This window comes from Lissotriton vulgaris, chromosome 1_2 (assembly GCF_964263255.1).
Source record: "Lissotriton vulgaris chromosome 1_2, aLisVul1.2, whole genome shotgun sequence".
Classification (NCBI taxonomy): Eukaryota; Metazoa; Chordata; class Amphibia; order Caudata; family Salamandridae; genus Lissotriton; species Lissotriton vulgaris.
The window spans coordinates 281,830,155-281,853,889 of NC_141686.1; the positions used below are offsets into that span (position 1 = coordinate 281,830,155).

General features: G+C 46.2%; 1 protein-coding gene across 7 annotated transcripts in view; it reads right to left on the reverse strand.

Annotated features, from left to right (window-relative positions):
• The window catches only part of SZT2 (SZT2 subunit of KICSTOR complex), a 1,033,029-nt gene that overhangs the window by 278,730 nt on the left and 730,564 nt on the right, over positions 1-23,735 (reverse strand). For 6 of the 7 annotated variants that reach the window (XM_086953216.1, XM_086953218.1, XM_086953215.1 and 3 more), the window contains 2 exons: positions 15,096-15,277; positions 8,280-8,377 (listed from right to left, as the gene is read on the reverse strand). In XM_086953216.1, the coding sequence (XP_086809342.1) occupies positions 8,280-8,377; positions 15,096-15,277 (280 nt within the window). The remainder of the gene's footprint in view (positions 1-8,279; positions 8,378-15,095; positions 15,278-23,735) is intronic. The other variant, XM_086953214.1, reaches the window with a different exon arrangement.

Sequence of the window (23,735 nt, forward strand, 5' to 3'; positions counted from 1 at the left end):
TTTCGGCGGTGGCGGCCATCTTGGGAGGGTCGGCGCCGCCCGAGAGTGAGTCCTAATCACACCACTCTTTCCGGATCTGCGCTGGCTGGCGCGGAAAAATAAAGAACTGAAGTCAGCGCGCGAGGACGGCATGTAAGTAGCTGCCGCAACGTCATCCCGGCAACACGACGCCAACGACGGACGTGGGCCCGACCAACACCACCTTCCGACGCGCAGAGGTACGGCGGACAAAAAAACTTTACGGATCCAGTCTGAGGCTTGGGGTAATTCTAAGGTAAGGAATCTATATCTAACATGTTTCTTTTAGATATCACATTTAACAAACCTACACCTATCACCTGGACTGACCACGCTCTTGCAAGTTTCACAATATACATACTGCACCACAGTCAAGCAATCGTCACATGCCTACTCCATCAATGCTGGGAAAACGTAGCAGAGAAGGCTGGGCTTCAGCCCTCTCCCAGAACTCACAAGATCACACCAGCATCATGCCAAACAACATCAGAAATTTTAATCACATTGGCCCCATAAAAAACAGAGCAAACCAGCAAGAACAAGTACCCAGGCCATGTGTTACACAGAACTCAAACTATCCAAACAATACTGCAAACAGCTTGAACGTGGATAGAGAAGAAGTTAAGAAGGCACAGATAAACACACCTCTAAATCCTCCCTGAGACCTTACCCCAAGGAATCTGGGAAACCAAGTAGCACACTTCATCAGACAGCATCAATGCCAGCTCTAACAGCAGCAAAGAGATCTTCTAGTTCTATCTAAGGCTTCAAAATCGCAGCTGCCACTGCCAGCAACATCATCCCAATACAAGAAATGTGAAGCAACCTATCGAACTTCAGTAGCAAAATCACGGCCATTTATGAAAACTTCAATAATCAGCCTGACCCTAGCCACATCACCACAGTCTAAAGATCACATACGAAGAAGACACCTTGACCAAATGGAACACCGTGACCACAGAGAAAACCCCATTATCATGAAATTCCTCCACTCCAGGGCCTCAACAGACACCTGCCTTCAACAAAGGATTCACCCCCATTAGCACAGCCTTCACGCCCATCCTCAACACCTCCATTGACAAAACAATATTCCTGGAGGTATGCAACGGTCACTGCTCTCCTAAAGAAGAAATTACCAAATTTGCTAAGTACCAACTCTCCTACCAAATCCAGCCAAGCTCCTAAAAAAAGCAATCAATAGACCCCTAGGAGGTCATCTCACCACCCACCAGCTACTCAACACCACACAATAAGACTTCAGATTCAACCACAGCACAGAGACAGACTTATCGCAGCAAAAGATGACATCCAGAGGATCCTGGACAAAGGAGAAACCAAGACCCTCATCCCACTGGACCTCTCATCAGCCTTCAATATGGTCTCCCACCCAATCATGATTAGACCACTGCACAAAAGTGGCATTCAAGAGCCCGCGATCCAATGGATCTGCTACTAACTAACTGAAGGGAGAACATAAACTTAATCATCAATGACATCAACATCGTATCCTACACCGGTGAGAAGCAACTGATACGGACTCTCACAGACCAACATCCCAGAATTAGGAAAACTTCCCCACATGCATGACCGAAGTGACCTGAATGAAGTCCAACCATATTAAACTGTACTCGGTCAAAACCCAGGTGCTAATCTTCAAATAAGATGCCTCCCAATGGACTTCACCTGGTAGGTTATACACCTTGGTCCTGCCCACCGGCCACAAGCAAGAAACCTTGGGATCATCATTGACAACAAACTGAACATGTCCACCCAGGTCAACACAGTCACCCTGAGGATGCGGAAAAACATCTCCATGTGTGTACTGAACAACACCAAAAAACATAACCTAAGCCATCATAACCAGTAGACTAGACTATGGGAAGTGCCTCTACGCAAGAATCAACAAGCAACGAACGAACGTATAGACTACAGACTACCCAGAACACAGAGCCAGACTCATCCTCAACTTCTCATGCTAGGCTCTCAGCATTCCACACCTGAGAATGCTACATTGGATCCCAATACACAAGCACACACAATTCGAGCTCCTCATTCACATATACAAAATTCTTCATAAATCATGCACAGCCTACCAGAACAGCCACATACATTTCCACCTACCCTCAAGGCACCTACGCTTGGTCGGACTCTTGCTAAAAGCAGATCCAGAGGGGAAGCCTCCTCATACATCGCTACCAAAGCATGGACCATGCTCCCTCTCTGCACCAGAGTCTTCTTCCTCTCTTTTTCCATAAGCAGCTAAAGACCTGACTCTTTGAGTAAGTCCCCCTTTAGAGGCTAACCTTGCACGCCTGCGAAGTACCAGGATACCCTCATGGGTGGTGGTGTGTGTGGGAAGTTGCCTGATATATAATGTTCACTATTCTAGTGAGCACTTTGTATCAGTCCAAACAACCCTTATTGATGATTGGTTGTAAGTCAACCGTAGACCAGCTATCCTAGTAGCATGGACAAGAGCAGTCATTAGGCTAGACTCTAGAGGGCGTGTTAAGCCAGCTGTTATACCATCACATATACCCCTTGAACACCAAGTAAAAGGACACCACACAAGTTGTTATGAAAATAAAAGTATATTTATTTAGAACACAACAACCCTGGACTCTTTATGAGGACAGGGTGCTAAGCACAATACAAAGCTCTTAAAGAAATACTGAAAGTCGCACAATTTACACAAATGCCCGAGGGGCACGAAAAACCATATACTCTAAAAGTGGAATGCGAAATTACTAGCAGGTAAGTACTACTCTCATAGGCTTTAGGATCGCTAGGACTGGACTACTGAACCTTCAGATTACTAGCAGGAGGCCTAGGGGGATCGGGTGCAGAGTGTGCACTCTCACGCGGGATGCGGGACAAAGTCTATGGATGCTAGATTTCGTAAAGTTAGTGTTATCGGACGAATCCGACTAGGTAGAGCTGAAACGAAAAAGGATCTGGACCCTTGGATAGTTAGACTATGCTGGAGCACGAAGTGCTTAGGTTACCTAGCCCAGGGGCTGCGGCTGCATAGGTCTCAAAAGACGTCGGGAATCCTCGTTGCAGTCTATGGAGCCTGAAAGAAGAAGTTGTTGGCAGGCGACCAGTATTGAAGTTCGATGGGATCCAAGCCTGGATCGATGAAGATGGATACCTGTAAGGAGAGGGGACCAAGTTCTGGATCACTAGCCAGTGATCAGGTGGGCACCAGGATGGCACCGGACGAAGTCACCTCGACCAGGTGAGTGGGCGACGCTGGGCTCTGCAGTCTCTCGGACCAGGAGGCGTTGTCGGCGACCAGGATGGAGGTGCGAGCTGTCCCACGAAGGTCTCTGCTGTCGGCGATGCTGGACCCAGGATTTGGGCAACAAACCTTGGCAAAGTCAAGCCCACGCGGTGGACTCAAGATGGCGTCTGGAGTGGACCAGGAGGGTCCGGGGTGCTCCTCTGTTGGAGGGGAGCAAGGGCCAGTCTGGAGCAACCAGACCAGTGGTGTTGTCGTCGTGGTTCGTCGTCAGGAGGGCCACTAGCCAACGGGCAAGTGACCTGGACAACGCGGTGAGCAGCAAAGAGCAGAAGGGCCCCACGCAGATCTCGTGGAGGCTGGGGGGCTGGTCTTCGGTGCTGGAGCTGCTCAGGGTCGGGGCTTCTCAAACCCCAAAGCACTCACTCGAGGATCCCTCGGCGGTCGTGCTGGGCAAGCGTTGTGCAGTCCTGAAGATGGCCGGTCCCTCGAGGTCTCGTCACACCCACGGGTCTCAGCTGAGCTGAAGATGTAGGTAGAGGTCAGAGGTGCCAGGAAAGCCGGTTCTCGTCGAGCTGGGCAGTCTTGATCTGGAGGAGAGACTTACAGCAAACCGCAATGCGCTTGGATGGTGCCCGCTGATGCAGGGTGGCTACTCCTTAGCCACAAGGGAGAGTCTTCAGAACTAGTTCAAGAGTTCTTTCGTGGAAAGTAGTCAAGATTCGGAATTATCTAATTTGGGAAGGGGGCCCGCTCCTATCTTTATACTAAGGTAAGGGGCTGGCACGCGACTAGGTCCTGCCCATGGGTGGGACCAGGAAGGGGGGTGGTTACACCCCTCTCCCATGCCGGACTTTCCCCAGCTCAGGGGCTGGTGTGCCCCTGGAACTGGTTCTAGCCGGCCTATACATAGTGAGCACCGGGGTGCCACTTGCAGTCACCTTCCTCTAAAGCCTTGCCTACCCAGGATACACAAAACCCTGTCTGGGATGGTGCTAGCACCGCCCCTGACAGGAAACCCTTTCTCCAAGCCTCCCTCGCTGGAAGGACTCCCAGCAGCAGGAGGTCAGACTTGTGTCTGTGGTGGCAGCATCCATTTTGTGATGCTGAGGCTTGAGCTAACTTTAACCGGGGTTCACAGTTACATACATGTCGTGTCCCTCTAAAAGGGTGGAATGCTAACCCCGTCGCCAGAATTGGCGAGGGGTTAGTATTCCAATTCATATGACACCTTACTCGACATGTTTTGATAAAGCGATACCAGAGTTGGCATATAACCGCGAGGATTATAATGCACTTAAGAGTATATGGTACGCGTTATCATGGAACAGCTATTAGGACTTGGTTCCGCAAGCTGCAAACGGGCTCAGCTCATGCCAGAGCACCATCTCACATAATTCCAAGCACTCTGCCTTCAGGATTGATAAGGCCTGCCATAGGAGTGACTGATAGGAATATATGTGTCCATTTTAGGTTTAGATATGTTATGTTATGTTATGTTATATGGTTTTTGTATAGCGCACGGATGCTGCAGCAAAGTGGCGTCCCGGCGCTTGGAGAATAATAACACAACACGACAGAAAAAAAGGAGAGGATAAGCAATGGGGAAAAAAGGCCTAAATTGTGGCAAAAAGGAAGGTTTTAAGTGCCTTCCTGAAAGGAAGCAACTCAGGAATGGAGCGCAATGGAGCAGGCAGAGAGTTCCAAAGGGATGCTGCCATCACTGAAAAAGAGCGGCCACCCATCCTAGATTTTTTAAAACGTGGCACGATAGCCAGATTAGATCCGGCAGAGCGAAGAGCTCTAGCAGGGACATAGTACTGGATGGTATGTGCAAGGATAGGAGGGGAGGCTGTTTTGAGAATTTTAAAAGTTAAGCACAAAGCTTTAAACTTAATTCTCTGCCCCACCGGCAGCCAATGAAGATCCTGAATGGTCCGACGTGCCGAAACAAACTTTGGAAGGCCAACAAGCATCCTAGCCGCCGCGTTCTGAACCCTCTGAAGGCGGGATAGCTCAGCCTGGTTTAGGCCCAAGAACAGGGAACTAGCATAGTCCAGTCTGGTAAGAACCAGGGCTTGAACAATGATCTGTCTAGTCTCCGCATCGAAGAACTTGAAGATTGGACGAAGACACTGCAGAGTACCAAAACAAGTACCGGCTTGTCTGGTATTCTTGGTCCCAAAGGCAACTATGGGTATACTATATCTAAAGCAAAGGGTGATTACACCACCTTGCCCCAGCTGTCGTGCAGCCAGTTGTGTCAGATTTAGATGGCCAGCCAGGGGTGGCATAATACATGCTGCAGCCCCTGGTAGGCCCTGGGTACACCTATGCCCTGAGTTACAGGGTCTGATAAGGTGGCCCAGTACCAATTGGTAAATGCACCTAAGGTACACGTGTCAATTTAGTGAGAGAACAGCTAGGCTGTGGGTCTGATTAGCAGGCCCACAGCCAGGAAAGTCGTAAACCAGTGAAGCAAAAAGCAAAAATCTGTGGTGATCATACGATTGCAGACCCTACTCTCCTACAGTGTGCTTTACAAATATAAATAACATAATATAGCCTAACAAGAGGATAAACTTTGAAGCATGATCTAGTACCCAAAGGCCTAGAAGGCACCTAGGAAAACGCTTTGGTATTCTTTGCTGCTTCCAACAGCCATCTGTCTGGTATTCTTGGTCCCAAAGGCAACTATGAATGAAGCCTGGCACCCCCTCAGGCCAGGAGGCACCTTTGAGCAAGTTCTGGTGATAGGCACACTGCATAGATTCCAGCAACATAGGTGGAAAGCATCTCAAGCAGCCGGAAGAAATCACTCTGAAAAGGAATAAATAACCTACTCAACTGGGGTACAATACCACTCTGTTATTGGTTTCTAGGTCATGGCCCTGCAAGTCCAAATTATATATAAAAATACCCTTCTACAACAATCTCTGCTCCTCGTAACATCCCCCTTCCCTTTTTCTCCAAATGACCTACATGTAAATGTGGATTAATAAGCTTTTTGTTGATTAATAGGGTTCCTCCATGTTTAGAGCATTGGACCTTTCCACTACTGATACGAGGTCATGATTTTAAGTATGATGTTGCTTAGGTAAATGTCTGCTGTGCATCTCTGACATGCACATTATGGCATATAATCCAGATCTATGTAGCATGCACCACTATCCCTCCCCCCCAACAAACATCCCGTCCAGCATAAAAGAGTGCCTGAAAGTTGATGGGGGCAGAGAAGCTGGAAACCATCCTAAGAAAAAGCAAAAAGCAGGTACTAAGAACCACAGCAAGCTCAGAGAAAGACCTCCAGTCACCCAGAGCATGAGAGAAGTACTGAGGTGTTAAACATCTTGGGCGCACAAGAAGCAGCAGCTTAGGATGCACATGCTTCTTAACTCCTCATCAAATGTAGTGGTTATTACAAATTTAAACAGACTCCACTTTTGACACTTTGTCTAAATGTAAGAGTTTCAGATCCCACAAGGATCTTCACTCAGCCCAACCCTCTTCAACATCTACATGAGCCCCCTCGCAGCCATCGCACGCCAGCACAACCTCAACATCATCTCCTACGCCAACGACACCCAGCTCATCCTTTCCCTCACCAGCGACCCCACCACCGCCAGAGCCAACCTACACGAAGGGAGGAAAGACGTCGCCGACTGGATGAGGAACAGCCGCCTTAAACTGAACTCTGACAAGACGGAAGTCCTCATCCTGGGATCATCACCCTCCGCCTGGGACGACTCCTGGTGGCCCCCGGCCCTGGGCACCGCTCCCAAACCGACGGACCACGCACGCAACCTGGGCTTCATCCTGGACTCCTCCCTGTCAATGACCAGACAAGTCAACGCCGTCTCATCCTCGTGCTTCAACACCCTGCGCATGCTCCGCAAGATCTTCAGATGGATCCCCGCGGAAACCAGGAAGACCTTCACCCAGGCACTCGTCACCAGCCGACTGGACTACGGGAACACCCTCTACGCCAGAACCACAGCGAAACTTCAAAAAAGACTCCAACGCATCCAGAACGCCTCCGCCCGACTCATCCTCGACATCCCCCGACACAGCCACATCACCGGACACCTGAGAGACCTGCACTGGCTCCCCGTCAGCAAGAGAATCACGTTCAGACTCCTCACCCACGCACACAAGGCTCTCCACGACCTGGGCCCCAAGTACCTCAACGACCGCATGACCTTCTACACGCCCACCCGCCAGCTACGATCGACCGGCCACACACTCGCCACCATACCACGCATCCGCAGAACCACCGCCGGAGGAAGATCCTTCTCCTACCTGGCAGCCAAGACGTGGAACTCCCTCCCCACCCACCTTCGGCGAACCCAAGACCATCTCGCCTTCAGGAAGCAGCTCAAGACCTGGCTGTTCGAGCAGTAACTTTCCCCTCCCCCAATGCCTTGAGACCCTCCCGGGTGAGTAGTGCGCTATACAAATGACGTGATTGATTGATTGATAGATCCCCAAGGGCTTTAATAAATGGGACACAACTGATAATGGAGTGTGGTAATCTTGCCAAACATGAAAAGGTAATGCATCCGTTAGCAGTCAGTTCAGTCTATGCTTAAATTTTCTAACTATTTCTACACTTTCCTCTTTTTTAATCAGAAAAACTATTTTCCTTGCCATTTGCATGTTGAGTAAAATTATAAATGAAGTAAAGGAATGTAACTTATTGTTACTTTGGTCAATTGCTGTGTAACTGTAGATTGCACTGATGTGTAATTTGAGTAGTGAATTATCACAGCTACTTAAATGTTTGATATAAAGGAACATAATACATATAGCATTATACCTATTTATGTACACTTATAATATAGCTTGTTGCTATTAAAAAATGTTCCAGCGCCATGGTATGAAGCAAAGGATACCCCAAAAGGCTGGAGGAAAGGGTTGCAGGATATACCAGTAGACAACAAAACAGACAAATAGGAAACAAGAGGAGTGATACAAAACAGGAAACCGCGTGTACTGCAGTCTGGCATACAGCAGTACCTACCCAGCTGGCCCATAAAGGCCATCCATTGCTGACAGATGTGACTGTAGAAGGGGTGCAGGGTCCCCAGTTCTCCCTCCTCAATCTGGCATATACGCTTCCTGTAAAAGAAGACATAGGGTTATCAACAGGCAATTTTTTACTAGTGGTTCGGAACTTCTTCTGATATCCAATCCATGGGAAAAGACACCAGTTTGTGGTAGAGGTAGAAACACCTTAAGATTATAAAAATGGTGTCCAGCAAGCACCGAGCATACATACTCCTGCAGTATAAACAGGCACACTTTCACATTTACTGTGTGCCCACAGCACATTCCTTCAAGAGTCTGCCAAAATGGACCCAGGTCATGATGACTGAGGAAAGAAGAACAGGGAGCAGGCAATAACTGGAGGCCCAAGACAGATGGTGCTGAACTCGACTAACCTAACCCCTGCCTTTCTGTGAAACGTTCATTTACTACAGTAAAGAACATTAAGACATTAAGAAAAAGAACACTGGCTTTGGGAGAAAACAGAGAAAACTATTTCACAACTTTAACGTTTTTCCTTGAATTCTAATAGATTAATAAAAAATGTAACACTTGCAAAAGGCGTGCAGAGTAGAACACTCACTTCAGCTGCCTAAATGAGGGAAACACTTACTTTTACTTTTTTAAGCAAGCGTGTATCCTATAAGGAGATGAAGTGTAAAGCTTGTAGAAATAAATGACAGAGAAAAACATCAGTCTTTCTATAGCAATACTTTGTGAAGCTTCTGACATCCCAATGTGAATAAGATAAAGAAAAAACATTTCTAATGTGTCCTGTGGGTGGCAAATTTCCATATCTGTCGGGCATTCAAGTAATAGACCATCTCCTCTAAATTATGAAGTAATTCTATGAAAAAATGTTGTAAGACAAACAGTATTATTAATATGAAAGTAAGATCTGACTTTCTATATACAATGGGTACATCTGGAGCTCTGATCGTTGTAGCTGAGCAAGGCATTAAGTAAGAAAAAATAATGATAATGTAAAAAAATCCTGAGGCCAATCAGGTATATGGATCATATATATAGGTTTATGGATTATATATGAGGTATGATATATATGTTATATAGGGTATTCAAGTGCATTACATCCTAAGGCACTTTTAATAAGGTGGATGGGATATCAGACGCATTTGTAAAGGCGTAACCCATCCGCCAAACTCTAAATTAGGCCCGAGTCACAGAGGACATATCTCAGAATGCCTCTATGTAGATGGCAGTGAGGCAGCGGTTTTGCTACTTCCAAAATACCGACCCAGAATCAGGGCGTCTGCAGATGAATAAGTATCTGGTGCCCCTACAAGCATGCAGTGCACTAGAAGCAATGGAGGCAGCAGTACTCTTCCATCCACTTTAGTCTCCAATGAAGGAGCTCTACACAAAGGCCCAAAGCATGGCTATACCCGATACACAGGTTCCCCAGCGCTGCAGTATAGCTACTTGCTAAGAGAATAACTTTCAAAAGAAGCTACAAGGCACATCCATCCTCTGCTCTAGTCTGCTCGTCATCTTATAAGGTAATAAGCCATGCCTACTCATCACTGCCAACTGCAACCACATGCCTTGGTCATACTCTTCTTGAAATCTCCTTACAGACACTCGCGTAGTACATGGCTTCAAATTAGAATGTGGTACTGAGGTTCTACTGTCCTGTGAGCTCCCACCACAGATCTAAGGTTTCTCCACAGAAAGGAGAGAACCCAAGCAGTGATTAAGTTGGATGGCCTCCACACAACAGTGTTTGTTAACCACATAGACCAACTAGGCATAAGGCATCATTTCAGATGCAACTGAGCACAACACTGGCCAGGAAAAAAGGGGAGGCTGCTGAAAACTTTAGTTGCACAGGGTTAAGACAGCTGTACCTGTCAGGGCACGGAGTGCCACTAGGGCCTCAGATGCCCAATCTTTTGAGCAATTTCTCAAGTAAAACAAAAAGACAAAGCAGGCTGCATGGTACCTGTACTCTAATGTTACCTGGGGATTCCACATACCTGGGGTGAGAATTGCAGCCTTGACCAATACTTTTGAGCCTATCATGGTGCCTAATTCCCTCCCACACATTCATCTCCCGTCTTCCCCCAGAACAGTCTGAATGGTCTCATACATGTTCCCTGTACAATGCTAATAGTTGGCATTAAATTAGCTACTGCTGATAGAGTCAATAGGCACTTGAACAGCCTGAAAAAGAAGCATGGAATGTAAGTGCTCTGGGGGCAGTCATTGTTAATTTGCCAGACTGTACACCTACCTCAAGCGGATTTCAAGCAAGTGATCCAAGCGCTTGTTTTGCCAAGGCTTGATTATGGCAGTGATACGCTCTGTGGCCTCCCCAAATATATCCTGGCCCCACTAAGGGCATCATTGAACGCGGTGGCCAGATTGGTTACAGGCACCAAGCGAAATGCACACATCTCCCTTAGTCTTAAAATCCCTAAACTGGCTGCCTTATGAAGCTAGAATTCCGCTAAAGATTGCCTGCCTGACCCACAAAGCCCTCCCCTTCACAACCCCCAACTATCTAGCCGAAAAGCCTGAACTATCCGGAGGAGGTAGACCTTCTAGGAGTGCTAACACTCTCCTCCTGAAACCTAAGATCTTTCGTAAAAAGAGAACATGCCAACGAGCCTTCTCCGGCCATGCACCAAAAATCTGGAACTCTCTTCCACCGGAAATTCGTAGAATCTCCTCCAAGGTTGCTTTCAGATTGGAATAAAAAAAGATTCCTCATGAATAAGTACTTACCTTAAGAAAATGTGCAATTGTCTGCTTTTATTGCATCGGACATATTCCAGAATTGGATGTTAATCTTGTATATTATTTTTTTCTTCCTCTTGTGTTGTCGCATTTGATCCTCTCCTATGACTTTATGTATCAGCTACTAGCCCATTCGTTGCTGACCCCAGGATTTGTAACCGGCCTGGTTAGGTAAGACCTATTTGATTCATTGCCTGTTTATATTCCCATTTGTTTCATGTAGTGAACTGTTACCTTCCTTCCCTTCAAATTGTAAAGTGCTCAGATATCCCTCGGGATCAAGTTTGCGCTATATAAAACTTAATAAATAAATAAAGTACACCAAGTAGACACCATGGTGGTACCAGCAAGGTTGTTTACTATGACACTAGTCTCAGCAGCAGGATCCAGAGGAAATACATAACGAATTTGAAAGCTTGCAGAATGCATGGTCCCCACAACTACAGCAATCGCACCGGACTACCCTCTCTACTGGCAGTTTTTTAATTAGCCATGCCCTACATGTGAAGAGCTGTGAGAAGAGATTTTAAGACTCTGAAGAACAAGTTACTTATTTTCAGTAACTGAATTTCGATAGAGTATCGACCAGAAAGACTGATTGCTCGCCTCGTGAACATCCCCCAGGTGTCAGATAGGATCTGGAAACATTTAAAGCAGTACTCCTGTGCGCCGGTAGATGGCATCATGCAACTCTGTGCCAACATCGTTGCGCCCCGGAAGTGCCGAGATGAGCCGCACATAAGAGCCACCCATGCGGGCTGATGTCAGTGTCTTTGTAGGCTGCCCAGACCCTCAGACGGTAAGCCCATCAGCAGATTGGCATGACCAGTGCGCAGATCTCTAAATTGGGACCTTTAGGAGGCAGGAGGGTGGGTGAGGAATCTGCGGTTAGATACAGTATCTCCCAGAAAGATGGTTAGCGAAGGTAAGTAACTTCTTACCTCTGATGCACCTTCTTACTTCTGATGCACACTTCTAACCACTGGTTTCTCCCCTCATGAACAGATACCAAAGCAGTACCTCCGAAGGTGGTGGCTCTCTAATCCCCACCTCTCCCAGTAGACCTTCCTTGTCCGGTAGTGATAATTCTGTGACCATCGTCAGCTCTGTATAGGGTCACTTTTTGTATGCTCCTTTCCACAGCCCAAGCAGTAGGTCGTATCCAAGCCAGAACGTATGATACACTTTGCCACATTGCAAATATCTTGATTTGCCTGGGCAAGTGATGCCCTCGGATCATTTGAAACAGCCAATAAAACTTGTGCCATGGAATCTTAAAGCAGCAGGAAGCAGCTCACTCGGTGAAGTGCCAGTGGACCCACAACGCGGCCGACTGATTCAACGGATATTATTCCTTTAACAGCGGATTGTTTAATCTACCGACCGCCACCTTACTCCAAAGCCGGTCCACGGACCTGCCGTGATACTGTACACCGATCCAAAAAATCGCGGCTCATAAATTGAAACGCTCCCCTCCTTGAAGCAACCATCCCGCGCTTACTCCAACTACTACACCGTGCCATTCTGGACTAATCCTTGCACGTACGCGCCAGCGTTAATTCACGCCCAGCGCCGAACCCAACACGCCTTTTCTGCTCATAATCCAACTACCTCACATTGTTGTAGAGGCGTACATATTGTTATACCAGGCAATATAATTTTAAGTCCTGAAGATGATCCCTTTGTAACTTGAGCCCGGGATCGAAACGTCGACTCCTTTTAGTAGACATACAGCTAACTAATGTACACTATTGTTTGTATGTGCTACTCTGGGAATTACTGACAAATTTGATGCAAAACAGTGCCCGGTTTGCTCACTTTTCTTTGCCTGAAGAAACTTTCCTTTCTACTATACTTTTTCCTCAATCTCTTCTTTCCTTTAAGTACGGTACAGGATTGTGCTTTACTGCAACAAAAATGTTTGCTGTTAAAATGTATTCTAAGATCTAAACACTTGATATATTTTATAATAAATCCCTTGCAAAGGAAAAGTATATGGCAGCCTATTGTGGTCTCTATAACATTGTTGGGAAATATTGCTCTAAGCTTAGGACCTTTGTGTTCGTAAATTAATGGAATCTTAAAGAGCATGACAGTAGCAGACTAGAAGGCAGATGGCATTCACAGGCCTCAGGGTACTTGAGGACAAAATGTGTTTCCTAAAAGTGTCTATCTGATTAGATTCCTGATCAGATGGTATGGAGGGAGAAGCTCTGGCATTCGTTTTATTTGTGAATGGCTGTACCGCCAGGTTCTATGGTGCCAGGTTTTGAGTAAGAAAGGCAGGGTCACGTGGAGCGGGATGATGGACATGAGTGACCTGCCTATTAACAAGCAGAGCTGAACATGGTTTGGCCAAGTGTGCAAAACGGTATCCCATTGGAGCTTCATTAAATGGTAACAACTGAATTGGTTGAGGAACCTTGGTTTAGATATAATTCTTCATTTCCAGAATGGGGAGGTGCAAATCTAAAACTTCAGCCGCCCTTCACATAACTGCGAAATAGGCTCTTTCTTCCAGGGCAAGAGCAGGGAGAGACCCAAGGTAAGTAGATAGGTAAGTATCCAGGCTACTGGCATCTTTAAGTTCTTCATACCAGTTTTCCTCATAATTTTGAGGAGCATAGTTACCCCATTCATCATAGTTGTTACTTTCACACGTTTAAAGAGTGAGTTCAGTTTGGGCTCTACCATGTGGTAAGGACATGGTATCGGAAAATGAAGGATTGTCTAGTGACTGCAAGTAGCAGCTGTGCACGATCTCAGTCGAGATAGATACTGTTGGAAGTCGAACAGTCCAATGGGTTGAACATCCCCCCTGGAACTGGTGCAAACAAAACCAGCGCACAGGATGGCGCTGGGCTAAAGTCTGCATCAGAGTCAGTGCTTGACCCAATGCGGATTCAAGAAGCACATATGGCATTTCGAGTAGCCCCGCTAGTGGAAGTCTGACTGGAGGACCCTTCATATTCTTGGAGCCCAAAGGCACGCCACAAGGAGCCTGTAAAGTTCCACAAATGTGCAGCGTGGCCTCTCAAGTCTACTGGCTTCAACTTTACTGAGAGACCTATAAATTCTGGGGATGCTGGGACCAAACTGCTCTGATGTTGATTGGGAAGCAAGTTAATGCCTTTGCACCCGGTCAGGATTCTGCGAGCGTGGGAAGGAGGGCAGATTCCCACTTTGACATCTAATGCTTTTTCTTGGACTTTCCCAAAGACTTCAACCATGATGATGATCTACCGCGGGAACCACTTTGGGAATGGCTTCGACCGGTCGCATAGTGGAGTCGTTTTGTGTATGGCAACGTAACGTTTGGCCTCACCGTCCCGTATGGCCTTTGAGTTCATCTGGGCACAGTCGTCGTCGGCCCTAGAGTTGTGCCCAGATCTCAAGCAACAGAAGCAGAATTTGTGTGGGTTTGTCAATGACATATGTTTTCGGCAGTCCCTCCATAGTTGAATTCTTTTTGGGGTTGATATTATACCTTACACAGTAGACAATTTAGAGAAAAGTAATGGTCCGAAAGATCAAGGAGAAGTTTTGGATCAACGTCTAAAGGAACTGAAGTCAGCACGCATAAGTGATGTTTCTATGCGTCTCAGCTCGTCACTTTGGGATTGGATCAACATCAGAGTGAAGCCACACAACGACATCTACTGGTGAGCAGGTGTACTGCTTTCAAAGTTCCTGAAACTGGTCTGACACCTGGGGAATATTCACAAGGTGAGAAATCAGAAGTTAAAAGTATCCATGAGAAATCATATTTCACCTTACCATTTGATCACCACACTCAGGAGCTCTTTTCATATATTAAATACATGGGCACAGGCCCTCACACATGCCTATGCTGCCTACAATGCACACATCTTTTATTCACAGATCACATCCATGAGTACCAGATCATCTTCTACACCAGCTCCAACCATCATGAATGCCCAAGCCCCAGGAATCCAGATGTAGAGGAAGGGGGGCAGGAAGTGGCAATGCTGTCAGCAAGTGGAGGGAAGGAGGGATGTAGGTGAGAATCAACCTGTGGGCAGCGGCTTGCCTCTGTGCCTGCTCCAGCTCTGCAGCTGCGGCACGCTCCTGGCTTGACACCTGTTTCACGCTTTCAGTCTTGTGGCGGCGCCGTGTGCGGCTCTCATCACTTCGCTCCAGTATGATGTCATCAGTGGTTTTGGGGATGCTGAACTCAGCATTCTCGGGTTTACTCTGCCAACAAGGAATGAAAATGCAGAAGAATGAGAGACACCTGGGAGCGAACATTCCACACACTATGCTTTGTCCAAGCACAACCAACACTCACATAATACATATTATTTGAAAAAGTTAACCCTTCTTTCATTGTTGCCTGGCTGTTTAAACTGCAACTTCTACCTGTCAAAATAACCCGATTTTGACAAGCCTAAACCTTCCTTTGAAATATTTATAAGCCACCCATAAGTAGGCCTTATTGTCCATAAAGCAGGGAATATGGTACTTAAAAGTAGGTCATTGAGTTAGTGAACATGCCCTCAAAACTCTTTTCACGGTTGCAGAATTGGCTGTTCCATAGGAAAGCATTGGGAAACAATATTTCTCCTCATCTGTCATCTCTTTGCATCTGGCCAATGAACCCGAGCTATGTGAACCCCAGTACTCTTTTTTTTCCAAAATGTTTATTGGTATTTTCACATTACAAAATATGACATATAACATGTATCATCATTTCGCGGCTGATCACGCTGGGGCCCTCGTCCTTGAGTTTTGGCTGCAGGTATATGTGGGGCATACGGATTGAGCATATCTGCTAGCGCTAACTTGCTCTTCTGACTTGTAAACATTTAACATTTGACTCTAGTTGTTATACCCGAATTGTCTATGTTTCTATTCATATTATGCTGCTCTAATGCCCATGTCTCTATTTATGCTCCTGCTCTTATGTCTATGTTTCTGTTCATGTTCTGCTGCTGTAAAGCGCTCCGATACCCTTGGGGTCTTGTAAGTGCTATATAAAACTCCAAAATCAAAATCAATAAATAAAATATTAAGTTTAATAATGATCATCACTGCCTAGAAAACCACTACAAATTTCATTTTGGGACTTTTTGAAATATGTATTACAAGCCTAACCCACTGGTGAAGTTGGATTTGTAATAAATATTTCAGAAAGATGACATTTAGAACGTCACCTTTGCCCTGTCTGAACGCACTGGACTTCAAATCTAAATTTTGCTCTCTTCCTTCTACCATCCAGATGTAAGAATTCCAGTTGGTGTGAATAAGGTGTGATCTTGCTCCCAGGACAGGGGCAAAAGGACTTGATAGCGGGAAGGTGGTCTTGTGCCCTTGACAGAATGGGCCTTGAGCTGGGCCCCAGGACTTGATTAACTTTATAGTGGCTTCGTGTGAAAGGGAAGGTGCACCAGAATAAAGTCAGTGAGCTCCAACTGTATCCACAATATCTTTTCATTACAGTACAAAACTTTATAAATAAATACATAAATAAAATAAGCTAAAAAATTGGGCATCAGCCAACTTTATAGTGGCCTATACTGTCACAAGCAGATGTGTCTAACACCCAGGCCTACCAGCCAGACTGGCCTCCATCACAGTGTGCTTCTTGTTAATATCACAATGTCAGACCCTTCTTGAGTGTCAAAACCTGCTTGATAAGTCTGCTGAGGCTTTTGATATGACTTTGGGGCACACTTCAAAGGAGGGAAACCAATTTGTGTGTCTATTGTCTTGTTCCTGAAAGTTAAGCTTTGTTTGACCAGACTTCTGTCCCTGAATTTGTTGGGAGTACAAGGGTTGCCTAAAACTGGATGTGGGAGGAAACTAGGTGTATCATAGTACACTCCCCACAAAGGCCAATTTTTGTGTGGCCAAAGACTTCAATCATCTTGGAAAAACTCAACATGGGTAGTGTAAGCCTCAATGCCATTCTCATCCACAAGCTTGTGCCAGGTTTAAATGTGTCATCTCCAGGCACCTACTTCAGAACACTTCTTGACCTGTAGAAGATCAGAAGAGGACTGAACCTGCTGTCTGGAACCTGAGAAGATCCTAGAAGACTAGACCTACTTTCCCCTCTGGTACCCAGGACAAAGAAGTGGACTCCAGTGGTAAGAAAGCTGACCTTGTACTGGTCTTGTGCCCTTGACAGAATGGGCCTTGAGCTGGGCCCCAGGACTTGATTAACTTTATAATGGCTTCGTGTGAAAGGGAAGGTGCACCAGAATAAAGTCAGTGAGCTCCAACTGTATCCACAATATCTTTTCATTACAGTACAAAACTTTATAAACTGAAGTTACAGGGACGCTACAAAAGGCCTTTTCTTGCAACTGCCCAGCCCACTAGTGGCAAATGGATATGTACTAGGCCCACTTGCTGGCTGCTTCCTGCCTGACCCTGTGAGTTTCTAAGTCCTTCCCTTTAAGTTCTGGGGGCTTTAGAATTGTACTCCTGTGGTGAATTGGGACTTAAAGGGTTAAAGTCAGAAAGTAAAATCTTTGATCAGGAAGAACCTGGTTAGTGTATCCGACCCATACTCCATCACAGTCAGCGTTAAAGTGAACCTAGGTCCTGTTCTTCCACCACCAGTGAATATCATTGGCACATTATGCTTCTTGACGCAATTTCTACTTAAAACTTTAAAAATTCAAATCTCCAGTTCCCCTATTGGATTTATGTCACTTTGTTTATTAACTTTTACTCCATTTTTTACAATTTGTTATGAGATTTTTATTGTTTTAGGTTTAAACTTTATTACTGTTTTACACATTGCCTCTAAGAGTTTTACGCCTGTGTGCTCTGTGCCATAGCTATCAGGGGTTGAGCTCAGGTTAACTTAGTGACTTTAAGGGTTCACCCTGACAAGCATTGTGACTATTATTTGTGGTGGTAATTACCCCCCCCCAAACGTATACCCCAATTTCTGTGCATAAGCGGTGTCTAAAACATTGTGTTACATTGCCTAGTTAATGCTTCACTTCAGTTTGACTAGACCCACACAGAGCTGTCTTCAGCATCCTGTTACTAATAGCAGGTCAGCTCTCCTTACCAATAACAGCCCACCTCAGGATTCAACCATCATTGTGTTGCTGTACCTACATGGGCACAAAGATTTTAACCCACCATACAACAGAGGCTTACTGTGCCCTTGGAGGCTCTCATCACGGGAGAGCAGGCCCCAGGCTCAGCTGTTCTGTACTGCAGCACCCCTCTACTTCCTCCCAGTTTTTCTGAGTGCTTTCTACTGCTTTGCCTCACTTTTATACTGCTTGCTCATTCCCTTCCCCCGTTTTCCTGAGTGCTTTCTACTGCTTTGCCTCACTTTTATACTGCTTGCTCATTCCCTTCCCCCGTTTTTCTGAGTGCTTTCTACTGCTTTTCTCTTGTTTTTGTACTGCTTCCCCTGTTTTTCTGAGTGCGTTCTCCTGCTTTTCCCTCATTTTTCACTGTTTCTCCTTGTTTTTAGGTTTCGCCTCGCCGAAGGCTGCGCTCTGCGCAGCTTTTTGGCGCAGGCGAAATCTTATGTTAGAACAGAGTGGGCTTGGGATTACGCCCTCTGTTCCATTGGCTAGCTCCATAAATGGAGGCTAGCCATTGGAACAGAGATCTGTCCGTCATGGCAGGACCAGATTCGTGGGCGTTCCCGAGATTTTTTCCCTCTCCGCCTCTGCGATGTCGTCATCGCGGCCGTGGGCGGGGTTTATTTTTTTTGTAGTCAGTTTGTTTTCTTCCCATTCCGCGGCCGACCGCCGCCGGAAGAAGTCCAGGTGAGTGCCTTGTTGGAAGAGAGCATCGTCATTCTTCTCTTACAAAAGTGAGTATTAGCGCTTTTACTCTGCGTTTATCCCGTGCTGGGTTTTTGTGTTTTGTCTTTGTCATGATAACGTTGGTGCTTTCAGATCACTTATGGCAGTGCAGTAAAATAGATGTGTGGCTAGTAAGATGCCCTCTCCACAAGGTGTACTTTAAGCGAACATTTGCAGGTGTTAAGTTTTCTGTGACATTTTATTTCATTGAGTTTGACTAATATCACACGGCGCCTTCCGCCGCTCACGACAACGCAAACCTTATTTTGGAGGTGGGGGGCGGAGAAAGACTTTTTGCTGAAGCCAACCTTCTAATCACTAGATCGTACTCCTCCCCTCCATGTTAAACCCTTGGATCACGTTACCATACTCCGCTAGCTTGTAGGTGCAGAATGAACGCCGAATAGCTCACTGAGTATTCCAAGGAATAGGACCTTTGTTTCACCAACAGAAATGGCGCTTCCTTAGCAATGCATACATAGTTCCTTCTCGGTTCGTTCCCGAGGCCTTCATTCAGGAAGACGATAAAACATAGCACAGCAACCTGCAGACTCTAACATGATCCTGGACTATCTAAGAAAACACCACTGACAAATCCGTCAGCATGTAGATAGAACCACTGAATCCAGTCCACAAGCCGCACCAAACAGCCACCAGTGCCCTATAGCAGCACGGACTCCAGAGGATTCTTCCAGGAGACCTCTGAGCTACCGGATTCTCCACACCGAGACGACTGAAAGGAACAACATGCCTACTCTTTGTCACATCTCGCGCGGCTCTGGCTCATTAGCACGCCTGCTCACTACTGTGTAACAGAATCTCACTCAACACCTCAGACATAGAACATACTTCAACCGCACCTTCCCGCCTAACATCCGGGTCCACCTGTGTGTGTTCCGGGTAGTTTCAAGTGCTTCCCTGACGGCAGCGGTGCGCCCTACAAATGTTGGATAACTGTCGCAGCCGCTTGGAATTCGGTTGTCATTAAGTATTTCTTTTACATAATAATCTCACAAGGACTGTTTGCAAAATATAATACTTACCGAATTGTGTGCACACACTCAAAATATCTGATTTTTTATGCCACTCAGTGGTACTCCGGGGTTTACAGAGAGGAAACCAAGTAGGTTTGAAAGAGAGACGAGCAGAAGCCGCAAGCGACGGACACTTGCCGTCTTGGAACTCCCGCTGCCCATGAAGCAATATTCTAACGCTTCACGTGTTTTTTCCTGATCCAGGATAAAACACCACTTTTTTTACAAGACCATAATTTGTGGTCTTCAAATTGGACGAGGGCTGGACGCGCCTTAGCGTGTGCGGACCACCCCGTTCAAAAACACGGTCCTGAAGAAAACCAATAGAATTTTTTTGAAATGGTTGAAACATGTAGACCTAAATTTTAAACCACACATAGCACACTACGCTATTTTTAGATATACCACACGTTTTGAGACACCACAGCCTTCCTAAGTAGGCACTGGTGCCACACGATAATTTTTAATAGGGACAAATCACTCAAGAATAAAATCTTTGCAGTGAGTAGCTTTGTCCCTTTTTACCACACTTTTCACAATTCTTTTTCTCACATATAAAAAACAAAAGAACCCGCTCCACTGTAACCAGGTGTCGCAGCACACCCCATAGGCATTCGGCTTATGGGGTGGGACCCCGATGATGAAGCATGTCACCAACTAGGTTGGTGAGTGAGGGGTCTTCTCAAAAAGACAATTGTTGTCCGGTTAAAGGTTGGGACACTTATTGCTAACCTAAGCTTTATGCTTTAGATACAGAGGAAATCCCTGAACTGTATACATTGCATCTAGGGGGTACTCCTCCATTGTTGTTAAACTCCGGGGTTTATCCCTGCCCGCCCCCCCTCCCGCTGTCCGTGCCTTTCCCGCCCCCCCTCCCGCTTTCCGTACCTTTACCGCCCGTCTTGTGTATCCCGTCTTATGTTGCCTGCCCGCCCCCCTCCCGCTGTCCGCGTGCCTGCCCGACCTCCCCCACTGTCCGTGTGCCCGCCCCCCCTCCCGCTGTCCGTGTGCCCGTCCCCACGCGGCGTACGCCCCCATTCATGGTGTTTCACGACTTTCTAAAGGTAGCTATATGCATTTCTGTTATTAAAAAGGAAACATTGTTTCTGCAGTTTGAAAAGCCTGCTAGGGAAATCAGTTTTTGTTTTTATTCTCCTTTCTTTTTTTCAAGTTATTAATTACGTAAGATATATTTAGCACTTCGAAGAGGCAGAAATATTTTGAACCGAAAGGAAACGGGTTTGAAGTATGTAGGCCAGTCTTACAAAACACTGCAGCATCTCATCAACGTAGGAGTCATAACTCATAAATAACTTGGTGATAGTTTCATCTTCACTGAGGGTATCCTCGAAGCAGTCCTGCTGTTCTTAGGGTTGCTGTTTGGTTGTACAAAACAACAAAACCTTTTAGAGGTGTGTAAAATATAATAGCCATTATGTGTGATTGTATATCACCATCACGTGACTACCTACATTTGAAGGGATTTTGATTGTGAAAAAACAAACCATTGTGTAGTTTTTGTGGGTAAACCAAGGACATTGGAGCAAAATGTGTTAGAACTGGAGGCTTCACCTATAATATTAACCTATTTCAAAGTATCTTGACATTGAAATGGATAATGTTGCTGTAAAAACCTATATCTGCATAGCCCACGAACACCGTAGTTGTGAGTCTGCGACACAAACCCCAACTCACCACTGAAGCTGTGAGGCAATTACTTGCTGCACATTACAGGCTCCTCACCTACTCACTTTGGTGCCAACCATGCCACTCACAGCCCGAGGTGAAAGGCAATCACCCTCCACATTGCAGATTCACAATTCATTAACTATTACATTCCCAGTAGTATGGAAACCCAACAGCAGCAGAACAGTGAAAACACACCGAAGGGTGCTAAACAAAGCAGATATGCACAACAGTAGTAATCACAATGCCACCTAAGATTTCCGGTGTATTTAGCTCTCTGCAGAAAACATGGGGAATAACCTGCAGCTACTGATTTGTCCTCTTTGCTTCGACTTCTGTTGCTGGTGGCAATAATGATGGAATTATCATACAGCAAAGCAGTGAATGAATGAATGAATTAAGGAACATTTCTAAAGCGCGTGGTTACCCAGGGGCATCCTAGTGCTACGACGCCATGTACACTGTGAGCAGGTTAATGCAAGAAAAAGGTTTTCAGATGTTTCCTGAACTTGAGGTAGTCTTGCTCGGAGCATATGTGGAGGGGGGTACTGTTTCCAGAGTCTGGATGCATTGTATGTGAACAGTTGGCCTCCACTACGTGCACGTTTAATCATAGAGACTAAGATTAAACCTTTATTCTCAGACCTAAGGGCTCTGTTAGATATATAAAGTTGGATCCAGGGGCGGATCAAAGGCGTGCCCTTTCCTGACAATCCCAATATTAAAACAGCTTGACAGCCCTCATCTGTCTGGTTTTTCTTCTTTCTGTTGTATTTTCCTCACTCCTGTTCTCTTCTTGTAGTTCCTGTTTTTCTCCACCCTCTCCCCCTTCCTTTATCTCTCCATATGTTCAATTTCCCCCTCTTTCCAGCCTCTCTACCTCTCACAGGGCTGTTAATGACCCTTGGATATGTTTTGCGGCTTTGTTCTTTCATACAGGCTCATGCACTAACCGGAACGACAGCTGCTTCCTTACACTCCCACCTGTTAATTCCCACAACAGAGTTAGTGAGGAGCTATATAATAAGAGTGTGTGCCAGCGGACTGGGCCGCAGGAAGAATACGCGGGGGCGCTTCTGTCATCGGATGCAAATGCTACTTACCAGTATGCATCTGTTCTTGGCATGTAGGGCTGCTGACATTCATATCTGTGCATAGTCCGCCACCTAGTGTTGGGTCCGGATGATTGCACATTGTTGTCCTGGAAGAGTCTTCGAAGTATCACGAGATAGGTGGCTCCTCCCCTGGACTACAGTGCGCATGGGCATCGCCTCCATCCCCAGATTGTTTTTAGCCATTGGCAGAGATGGAGTGAAGAAAGTGAGTGATGACCATGCTATGAGCATATGTGTATATATGAATAAATACTGCAGCTGCTACAGGCGCCGGGGAGGAGGGAGGGCGATATGAATGTCAGCAGCCCTACATGCCAAGAACAGATGCATACTGGTAAGTAGCATTTGCAGTTCGAGGCATGTGGGCTGCTGAATTCATATCTGTGCATAGAATACATAGCAGTCCCTCCATTAACGGCGGCCGCCCGTGCCAGCTGCAGCAGTTTGAAAAAGCGTTTTTAGAACAGCCTGACCAACAGCTGCCTGCTGTTTGGAATGCACGTCTACACAGTAGTGCTTAGTGAAAGTATGTGTGGTAGACCATGTGGCTGCTCTACAGATGTCTTCTAAGGGAATGTTACCTAAGAAAGCCATAGAGGCCCCCAACTTCCTAGTGGAGTGGGCCCTCGGTGGGATAGTGAGAGTGCGCTTAGCTTTAGCGTAACAGATCTGAATGCACTTTACTATCCATCTAGCAATCCCCGCTTTGGAGATTGCATTTCCCTTGTGTTGAGTGGCAAAAGCAACAAAAAGTTGTTTGGTCTTGCGAAAATCTTTTGTCCTGTCCACATAGTACATCAAGGCCCTTTTCACATCAAGAGTGTGGAGCATACGCTCCGCCAGCGTCTCTGGGTTTTGGAAAAACACCGGCAATTCAATTGTTTGGTTCATGTGGAACTGTGAGACCACTTTGGGTAAAAATTTAGGGTTAGTGCGGAGCACCACCCTGTTAGCATGTACTTGGAAGAAAGGTTCTTGGATGGTGAGCGCCTGCAGCTCGCTAACCCTCCGTAGCGATGTAATCGCTACTAAG